At 33.9% G+C, this 11,279-nt stretch overlaps 1 protein-coding gene across 1 annotated transcript; it reads right to left on the reverse strand.

Moving 5' to 3' along the window:
• Nucleotides 1-9,815: 9,815 nt before the first annotated feature.
• LOC120247656 (40S ribosomal protein S24-like) lies at nucleotides 9,816-10,315 on the reverse strand. Its single transcript, XM_039255681.1, has one exon. It carries the CDS (start codon nucleotides 10,282-10,284, stop codon nucleotides 9,892-9,894), a length of 393 nt encoding a protein of 130 aa, XP_039111612.1. The 5' UTR covers nucleotides 10,285-10,315; the 3' UTR covers nucleotides 9,816-9,891.
• Between the last annotated feature and the right edge of the window lie 964 nt (nucleotides 10,316-11,279).

Consider the following 11,279-nt stretch of genomic DNA (forward strand, 5'->3'; position numbering starts at 1 on the left):
AGAGTGAGAGTGAGAGAGCACAAGCAGGGGAAGGGCAGAGAGACATAGAGAGACACAGAATTGGAAGCAGGCTCCAGGCTCTGAGCTATCAGCATAGAGCCTGATGCAGGGCTCAATCCCACGAATGAGTACATTTAGAATAATTTTTAAGGGCCTTAGGATTTTTTAAATTATAAATGAGCATTAGCTTCAACTTAAAACTTACCACTGCATCAGCCCTTAAGAAGAGTCATCTTGTTCTTTTTGAAGTTTTGAAGCCAGGGTTTGACTTCTGCTCTTCAGCTATGAAAATCCTAGGTGGCATCTTCTTCCAATATAAAGCTGTTTAATTTACATTGAAACTCTGTTGCTTAGTATAGCCACTTTCATCAATTTTTTTCTAAACTTTTTGAGTGTGGTTGAAAACAATGGTACATTATTTCACTAATTACTTTAACTAGATCTTTTATTTAACTTGCTGTAACTTCTACATCAGCACTTCCTACTTCACCTTGCACTTTTGAGTTATGAAGTTAGCTTCTTTCCTTAACCTCAGGAACCATCATCTACCAGCTTCACCCTTTTCTTCTGCATCTTCTTCACTCCTCTCAGCCTTCATAGAATTGGAGAGATTTAGGGTCTTACTCTGGATTAGGCTTTGGTTTAAAGGAATATTGTAGCTGGTTTGATGTTTTGTCCAAACCACTAAAACTTTCTCCATGTTAGCAATAAGGATATTTCTTATCAACTGTGTGCTCACCGGAATAGTGCTTTATTTAATTTTTTAAATTTAAATACAAGTTAGTTAACATTTGGTGTAATAATGATTTCAGGACTAGAATTTAGTGATTCATCACTTACATGTAACACCCAGCGCTCATCCCAACAAGTGTCCTCCTTAATGCCAATCACTCAATAGCCCATTCCCTCACCCATACCCTTCTAGCAACCCTCAGTTTTTTCTCTGCATTTTAAAGTCTTTTATGGTTTGCCTCCCTCTCTGTTTGTATTTTATTTTTCCTTCCCTTCTCCTGTGTTTATATGTTTCTTAAATTCCACATACGAGTCAAATTATTGATATTTATCTTTCTCTGACTTATTTCACTTAGTTTAATACACTCTAGCTCCATCCACATTGTTGCAAATGGCAAGATTTCATTCTTTTTAAATGCCATGTACAAGTAATATTCACTCATCCACCAATGGGCATTTGAGCTCTTTTCATGACTTGGCTATTTTCGATAGTGCTGGTATAAACATTGGAGTGCAGGTGCTCCTTCAAATTAGTATTTTTGTATCCTTTGAATAAATGTCTAGTAGTGCAATTGCTGGGTAGTAGGGTGGTTCTATTTTTAATTTTTTTAGTAACCTCCATACTGTTTTTCAGAGTGGCTTTATCAGTTTGCATTCCAACCAGCAGTGCAAAAGTGTTCTCCTTTCTCCATGACCTTGCCAACATTTATTTTTTCCAGAGTTGTTAATTTTAGCCCTTCTGACAGGTGTGAGGTGGTATCTAATTGTGGTTTTGGTTTGTATTTCCCTGATGATGAGTGATGTTGAACTTCTTTCTATGTGTCTGTTAGCCATCTGGATGTCTTCTTTGGAAAATTATCTATTCATGTGTTTTGCTTCACTGGGTTATTTGTTTTTTGGGTGTTGAGTTTGATAATTTCTTTATAGATTTTGGATACTAACCCTTTACCTGATATGTCATTTGCAAATATAGTCTCCCATTCTGTCAGTTGCCTTTTAGTTTTGCTGATTGTTTCCTTCAATGTGCAGAAGGTTTTTTTTTGTTTTGTTTTTATCTTAATGAGGTCCCAATACTTCATTTTTGCTTTTGTTTCCCTTGCCTCAAGAGACATGTCAGTAAGAAGTTGTTGTGGCCGAGGTCAGAAAGCTTGTTACCTATTCTGTCCAAAATTAATATGTTGATTATTTTCTGTCTCACATTTAGGTCTTTCATCCATTTTGAGTTTGTTTTTATGGATAGCATCAGAAAGTGGTCCAGGTTCATTCTTTTGCATATAGGTGTCTTGTTTTGCCAACACCATTTGCTGAATAGACTGTGTTCTTTCATTGGATATTCTTTACTGCTTTGTCGAAGATTAGTTGACCATACATTTGTAGATCCATTTCTGTGTTCTCTATTCTGTTCCATTGATCTAAGTGTCTGTTTTTGTTCCTGTAGCATGCTGCTTGATGATCACAGCTTTGTAATACAGATAAGTCCAGAATTCTATGCCTCCAGCTTTAGTTTTCTTTTCCAATATTACTTTGGCTATTCAGGGTCTTTTGTGTTTCCATACACATTTTAGAATTGTTTGTTCTAGTTCGGTGAAGAATGCTGGTGTTACTTTGATAGAGATTGCATTGAATATATAGATTGCTTTGGGTAGTATTGACATTTTAGCAATATTTGTTCTTCCAATCCATGAGTATGGAAGATTTTTCCATTTCTTTTTGTCTTCTTCAATTTCTTTCATAAGTTTTCTATAGTTTTCAGCATATAGATCTTTTACCTCTTTGATTAGGCTTATTCCTAAGTGTTCTGTGGTTTTCAGTACAATTGTAAGTGAGATTTATTCCTTGCTTTCTCTTCCTACTGCTTCATTATTGGTGTATAGAAATGCAAACAATTTCTGTATGTTGGTTTTATATCCTGCAACTTTGCTGAATTCATCTATCAGTTTTAGCAGGTTTTTTTGTTTTGTTTTTGTATTTTTGGGGGTGGAGTCTTTTCCATGTATTCCACGGAAAGTCTCATGTTGTCTGTGAAGAGTGAAAGTTTGGAGTAGCACTTTTACTTTCCTCCAAGAACTTTTCCTTTGCACTTACAACTTGCATAACTGGTACAGGAGGCCTAGCTTTAAGCCTGTCTTGGCTTTGGCATGCCTTCCTCACCAAGTTTAATTATTTCTAGCTTTGGATTTAAAGTGAGAGATGTGTAACTCTTCCTTTCACTTGAAAACTTAGAGGCCATTTTGGGGTTATTATTTGACCTAATTTCAATATTGTTGTGTCCTAGTGAATAGGGAGACTTGAGGAAAGGATGAGATGGGAAACAGTCTGTCAGTGGAACAGTGAGAACACACTGAACACACTCATTTGCCAGTTAAGTTCTTGGTCTTATATGTGTGTGGTTTGTGGTTCTTCCAAATAATTACAGTAGTAACATCAACGATTCTTGATCATAGATCATCATAAGAAATCTACTAATAATAGAAAAGTTTGAAATGTTGTGAGAATTAACAAAATGTGACACAGGGACACAAAGTGAGCAAATGCTGTTGGAAAGTGCTGTTGGCACCAAAAGACTTGCTGGATACAGGGTTTCCAGAAACCTCAAACTGTTAAAAAGAGGTATCTGTGAATCACAATAAAGCAAAGCACAATAAAACAAGATATGCCTATATATATAAATACAAATACACATATCTTAGAAACTTAACTGTACACCATTCTCATTTATGAACTAGAAAGCAAAAATCCTAATAATAAGTAATAACATTGGGTTTATATATCATTTTATAAATTTTTATAAATGCTTATATTTATGTATCTATATAATAAATATTTTATAAATATTAATATCATTCATAAAACCCTCAGGTTAGAGGTATAGCCATTATCATCCTCATTTTATAAGTGAGGAAATAATTCAGAGAGTTAGAGTGATCTTTCCCATTACTTTCAGTAGGTAAATATGGAACTGGAACCTCATTGATATGGTTTAGAATCTGCTTTTGTCTCCAGTATGCTCAGTCCTATGGTGGGCATGGGGTGAAGGCTGCAGGCTTTATTCATGATTGGCTCACCTGGACATTTTCTTCCTACTGATGACATCCGTCAGAATGTTGCCCAACTTTTATTAATGGGGCACCTAGGTGGTCAGTTAAGCATCTGACTCTTGATTTTGGCTCAGGTTATAACCTGACAGTTAGTGAGTTTGAACCTCACTAGACTGTGCTGACAATGCAAAGCTTGCGTGGGATGCTCGCTCGCTCTCGCTCTCTCTCCCTCTCTCTCTCTCTGCCCTTTCCCCTCCTTGTACTCTCTTGCAAATATGTAAATAAACAAACAATGAAACATTAAATAGCAACCTTTTATTCGTTCTTTCAAAATGTATTTATTAAACAGCCACTATACCTTTCATTTTTTTGCTGTTAATTCATGAACTACACATTTCTTGTCCTTTTGGAGTTGAAAACTGATAAAAGGAAATAGATTACAAGCAAACAATTTTTTTAAATACCTAATAATTTTTTTCTATTATTGGCTACTGTGCTAAAGGTCAGCTAATACTTGGACACTTTAAGTCATGAAATTCCTGAGAGATCCTTCAAATTTTTCAAACGTAATTTTGTTATACAGAATGAAAATAATAATATTAGCTGTATGATCTCTATTATGGTCCTGATAAGATAATATGTATGAAATCATATTTAGAGCAAGCAGCACCTCTGTTAATGAAAGTGATTATTATTAGTGGTATTATTTTCCAGATAATAAAGGTAAATAAACCTGAAGATTATAAATCATTATTTGAAGGCCTTGTGGTGATATTATTTTTAATATTTTTTTGTTTAGGGAATAAACTAATTACTATTAACTTTGTAATATCACTATGGAATCATTAGAAGGTAATTATAAGGATAAAGTAAACTTTGTTGAGCAATCTGTATATATGTTTACCAAATTTTAAAAGAAATATATGGTTTTGTTGTGGTTCACTAGCAATTTTTGTAATTACTATATTTATATTTTTTGCATTAAATTTTGGCCATTCAACAGGTAATTAATTGTTCCATGAAGAGAAGTTGTGATTAGGGGCTAGAGGATGAGGATAGAATTCAGACTAATTGTCATCTAATGTGGCCATGTAGTTCTAAAACAATTGAAAACAGTTTTAAGAAATCTTTATTCATGTCATCTAGCACTACTTGGTAGTAAAACAATCCACATATCGAAATGAAATTAGAAACCCAGGGGAAAAAAATCAAAGCTAAAATGAAATCAAATTGCATAGCAAACATTACTTATATAATGATATCAAATAAAGGAAAACAGTACAAGGAATGAAGTCACATGAGAAAAAAGAAATTTGATTTCTATTTGCATGTCCAAACTCCTTTTACTTAGATATAAATCTGAAGGCCTAACATTTGATCCTGCTGAATTTGCTCAGGTTCCCTTCCCCATTAGTTTAATTGAATATATCTTAAAAGCAAACATTTTTTTTTTTTTGCAAATAGTTTGATGAAAATAATTGTCTCATTATATAATTCTTTGAATATCTTAATAGCATCCTCAGATGAGAAATAGGATATTATAATGAGGCCAAAAAGCAGAACAAGGAGGATGTAGTGTTTGTTGTCTTATGGGCTATTTAAGATAAAATGTTGGGACAAATTTTAAGCCATGACATTCTAGAATTGAAGAAACTGTTCAACTGTACCCTTAAAAATTGACTCATTTTTGTCTCTACATAGTATAAGAAATCTTGCCTGGTGACAACGTGGCAAGATTTTACCTCACCATCTGAGGATAAGAGCATGTTCCTGAACTTTTGAGATAATAACATCTCACATGTACAAACTATTTTGTGGAACAGAACTCTCTTTCATGCATTTTTTAAAAATTATTTTAACTCTTTAAACTATGAAATGTACAAGTTTAACTTCCACAAACAAAATCAGAAAAATATCAGACACTGCACTAACATCATTGCTTTCCCTGCACTTGAAGTTTTGTCCATAAACTGGTTTACCCTTTAAACTATTTTTTCCCTGATCCTTTTATAATCTTCACTGTTTTCCAGAAAATATTTGTTATTAATCCCAGTTAATTAAAGACATTTTTATTATTAATATTTCCCAATTCTATTTTAAAATAAATATATTTTCCCTATTACAAAGGAAGATATGCAGATTATTAAAATTTTAGAAATATGGAAAGAATGTAATGAAGAAAAAAATCCTCCCTCTCCCATCCATAGCTTACAACAGGGGGAGAATTACATTTTAAAGCCTTTTTCTTTTTTTAAGTTTAGTGTGTTTGTGTGCGTGTGTGTGTGTGTGTGTGTGTGTGTATGTGGAGGGGTGGGTGGGAAGGGCAGAGAGAGAGAGGCAGAGAGAATCCTAAGCAGGGTCCACACTGTGAGTGCAGAGACTCATCCATGTAGGGCTTAAACTCACAAACCACGAGATGACCTGAGCCAAAGTCGGACACTTAGCTAACCAAGCCACCCAGGCACCCCAAGAGAATTACATTTTAAAGTACTGGCGCATTTACTCTAGGAATTTTTCTGTGCATGTTTGAACACTGGTATATGTAATGTTGGACATATGAAGTACTTAAAAAATAATGTTTATTTGTCTTATAAAAGTCATCCAATTTTTTAGATTTACAAGTATAGCATGAAAAAAATAGGCTGAAAGAAGCTGTTAAACATTTTTCTTTTCCACCAAAATTTTACTTCTATACTGAAGAATATAAGCCTAAATCTAATGGGACATTTGAAAATGGTGTCTACATTGTATAAGGGGTAATGCTGTGTTTCTTTACAACATGACTTTCTACATGTTTGAGTCCATAATATTTATTCCTCTGAAGCCTTGGTTACAAAACTATGTACTGCGCTGCCTAGATTGCTGCAGGTAGCTCACAGGAACACCTCAGTTATTTTAAATTTTTGAGGGAAACATAACAACGTCTACTAAACACTATCAGGTCAAGGTGTTTCAAGCTTCAGATCAGGGTAGTTCAAAGCTTCAACATTAGATCACATATATATCTTTGTAAAACTGGATTTCCCAGGAGTTGCTGTGATAAAAAGTAAATATTGTGTTATAATTATGATTACACTGTATAAAAGAGTGGTGATATATCCAATCTAATTCCAGTGTTTGAAAAATTGCACAATAGCCAATAGGTGAAAATATCCCATTAATACATAATGGTGGTTATTTAATAGTGAAAAAAAATCATTATTTTTAAAAATTTCTTCATATTATTTTTTATGACATACCTAAGTTTTAAAACATAAATACTTAAGTTATTTTAACCTAACTTCTTAATAAACAGAACTATTAGGTATTTATTTTGATAGGGGTATTGCAAAAAGTTATTGAGGTAATAGGGTGTCATTTCTGGGAAAGATTGGGAAGTTATGGGGTAGAGCTTGTATTCTAGTAATGCTTTTCAAAAAAAATTTTAATGTTTACATTTAGTTTTGAGAGAGAGAGAGAGAGAGCATGAGTGGGGGAGCAGCAGAGAGAGAGATGGAGACACAGAATCTGAAGCAGGCTCCAGGCTCTGAGCTGTCAGCATAGAGCCTGTGTGGGGCTTAAGCTCACTAGTAATGAAATCATGAACTTACCTGAAGTTAGATGTTAAACTGACTGAAACACCCAGTCTCCCCTTTTTTTCAAAATTATTAATGAATGATAATTATTTAAATATTTACACATTTAATATTTATTTTTAAACCCTTTACTCATGCCAGATAATTCATCTGGGTATAAAATTTTTGAATTGTAAACTTTCCCTCTCATAACACTTTAGATTCACTTTCTCTATTTTAAAACACTTAGTGAAGGGGTACATTCATAAGTCAAAAGTATACTTAATTAAAAATATTGTTTAATGTAAATGAAACAAATGTTGAACTAATTTGAATGAAAAATTATTGAGAGGATAGAGACTATAAACTTTCAATTAATTGTATAATTGATAAAGATTTCCTTACAAGAGCAGCATTTATAAGCCTTTATTCTATGAATCCTCTGAAATAGTGTATACTTTTGTATGATATACATTTTTTTCCAAAGGAGCCACAGTGTTCATTGGCTACCATTAGATCCATCATTAATTCTGCTTTCTTCTACCAATTTTTCCCCCACAGGTGTATAATTTTATAGCCACTAAATCAACAGGTATACATTTTATTTTATTTTCAAACTCATTATATTTTGAATAAGCTCTATTTTAGTTTTTATTTCATTTATTACAAACATGTGAATGCTCTTTGATTTTCTTCCTGACAGTAAATATGGAGGAAGAAACATCACAAGATAATTTTTCTGATAAATTTAAACATTATTTCTCTTCTTGTATGGTAAGGTAAGCAGCAGTCCTGGACAATGAATGATTTTGACTCAACTATTCTGTAGATATGACCACAAACAAAAAACTTAAAGTAAAATCATGGGGAGAAAGAATCCTGTAGGTATAGCTTGTTATAGGAAAAACAATTTGCTATTCTCTGCCTTGATCTTTAAAACCAGTAGCCATCCTGAATAAGTTCTGGACACTTTGTGGTTCTGGCATTGCTATGCTGCTAAAACTCAGCATGCTGGATTCATCGATACTCATTTAAATTACTCATTTGGGCTCCCAAGGGCCTGTACTTCAGTTTCATTTTGACTTTCAAGCATCAGTGAACCAAAAATAAAAAGCAAAGAACAGCCAAAACCATAGCATCTCATTTCATTTTGAGATTGAATTTGGGAATTTGCAAGAGAAATGATCCTGACACAGAAGAATGCCCAGTATTGTCAGGAATTCCTGTAAAAGCCAAGAACCTTTTCAGGAATTGAGCCTGCTGATTTGGTTGATAATGTAGTAAAGAAACCAGGTAAATATCAGGTGATTATCACCTGGTTTTGGGTTTTGCTGCAAACAGTTTGCAGAGCTCTAACTGTGATGTGCATTAGTCTCGCTACTGAAGCAGAAAATCAATAAAATGAGGTTCCAAAAATAAAATATTCTTTTGGAATGTTGCTCTGAACTAATTAGCAATGAGTCATTTAAAAGGACTTACCTGTCATTAGGTGGCAGAGTTGGGAGGGAGGTATTTACCAAAACCAGTTTCCTGACAAAACACTTTTTGAGACTGAGGGGGGAAAAAAGATGAAAAACTTTGATTCACAAAGTGACTTTTATTTTGACAATAAATAACACAGAAGTCACATTGTGAAATGAGAAACTTAATCATTTTTCTGTCATGTTATTTGTCAAAATATAGAGAGGAAAAAATGATAACTCATAAATGAAAGGTAACTTTATTTCTTTTTGCTATTTGAAAGTTATAAGAAATAAAAAAAGCTTCATCTGTTGATGATTTGGGATCACATACAGACAGGATGAAAACAGTCATAGTGGCTTCTGTTTGAATTTTGTTTGAAGTTAAACTTTTTAATATGCTAAGCTCTCCAAGTAGATAAAAATCATTCTTTAATCAAACAATTCTTGTATACTGCATTTTAAAAGTAAAATTTAGCATTGTAAATATATATAATCTTCACATGGAGTAAGATTTCTCCCTTCTATTTAAATTATATTATATATAACTATAAAATTAGTATTAATACATAATAAATATAAACTATAAATATAAAATTATATGAAATTTATATACAGTTCACGGATTTAACACTAAATCACGGCTTTAAATATTTTTTTATATCAGGTAGACTTGCTTCACCTGATTTTTTCCATGTCAGGAAACTGTCTTTCAAATGTAGAATTTCCATGTCTTAGAACTAGTTTAAAGGGATCCAACATACTCACTTCTAAACATTACCACTGATAAAAGGCACAGTGGTCCAGACATGCAAAAATTCAGATTATTTTATTTAAATGGACTTGAAGTTGAAATGTACTTTGTATTCAAATAATAGTAGTGCTTCTAATATTTTGGGAATGTACAGCTTTTCAAAGTGAAAATGAAAACAACCAGCAAGCAAACTGAGAAACTACAATTACTCAAGAAAGTATATATCTACCTGTTGTCTACTTCTATTTGTTTTAAAGTTCTCAGTTAGTTTATTAATCCCCTCATGAAAAATCTACAAAAGCACCAGATAGTCACTGCAGAATCTTTACTCCTTCTGTTGTCCAATCTCCAGCTCACTTTTTGCCAGCACCAATATTGGCTTTTGCAGTTTCCCTGACTTTCTTCATTCTGTTCTTACATTCCTTTCGCTCTTTTCTGGATGTCTTTTTCTTCTCATACAGGCCATGTCTTGCAAGTCTATGTTTGGGTTCATTTTTCTTTGCATAATCCAAGGAATCATAAATCATGCCAAAGCCAGTTGTCTTGCCACCTCCAAAATGGGTTCTGAATCCAAACACAAAGATGACATCTGGTGTGGTCTTGTACATATTGGCTAGTTTTTCCCGAATCTCTGTCTTAGATACTGTTGCCTTTCTCGGGTGAAGAGCATCAATGACCATCTGTTTCCGCTGAAGTAGTCGGTTGGTCATGAACTTCCTGGTCCGGATAGTTACTGTGTCATTCATGATGGCGGCAGGGCCTCAAGCAGCCAGGGAGGAAAAACTGTTATCTACTTCTAATCATAGTTGTTCTATCCCTCTTTATTCCCCACCATGTCACATTTCAAATTGATGAAATTATAAACAGCTTAGCATGAATTCTTCTGTCCATCTACTCTTCTGCCATTTCCTCTCTCTCTCTCTCATTTTCTCCTGTTCCGTTGATGAGACATTCCTATATTTCTCCAGAGAGAGGCTTCTGTTCTGATTCCTTATTCCAGATACTTGGAGCCTGAACTTGTTGACTGTAACACCACCACATCTCCATCATCAGGCTCAGTATCAAGTATCCATACCCTACATGTGTGTATGCACAACTGCTGAATCGTGTCTGCATTGCAGAATCGCTCATCCCCTGGCTCAGATGAAAAGAGGCAAAGGAAGGAATGCGGAAAATCCAGGAAAGTCATCCATAGGAAGGCCTGGGCAGAGGGAAATTTAGAGGAGATTGAAAGAGGAAAATTGCATTAAGAAGAAGAGTTGGGGGCAGGTAGGCAATGGAGCACAGTGTGATGGGGGTGGGGGTAGACAGTAGAGAAAACCATAAATTCTAAAGATGTTTTGATAAAATAGCTGTGGCTTCAAACTAAGAAATCATCAGGGGCAGCTTATCAGGCCTGAACATCAGAAAAGCATTTTTATTATCTTCTTGAGAGTTATCTAATTCAGAGAATAAGTAGGACAATACACCATATTAAAGACATCTGCTTGTTAGTTTACAATAATAATAAAAAAAAAGAACAAAGTTGCTGTTAAAAGATTTATGGGCCAACAGGAGAATGGTTAACTTTGGATCCATATATTTTTAAAAATACTTCTTATGTACCAAAACCCCACAAAAGAAGGGCCACCAACCCATTTGGATGCATTTAGTGGAATCAGTTTTGCAAATCAGTTCTATTCGGATGAAAAATAATTTTTTAGAAATTTCTTTTTTAAAAAAATAATTGTAAAATAACTTC

The sequence above is a fragment of the Hyaena hyaena genome, unplaced genomic scaffold (assembly GCF_003009895.1).
Source record: "Hyaena hyaena isolate Hyena2069 unplaced genomic scaffold, ASM300989v1 scaffold_537, whole genome shotgun sequence".
NCBI classification, from domain to species: domain Eukaryota; kingdom Metazoa; phylum Chordata; class Mammalia; order Carnivora; family Hyaenidae; genus Hyaena; species Hyaena hyaena.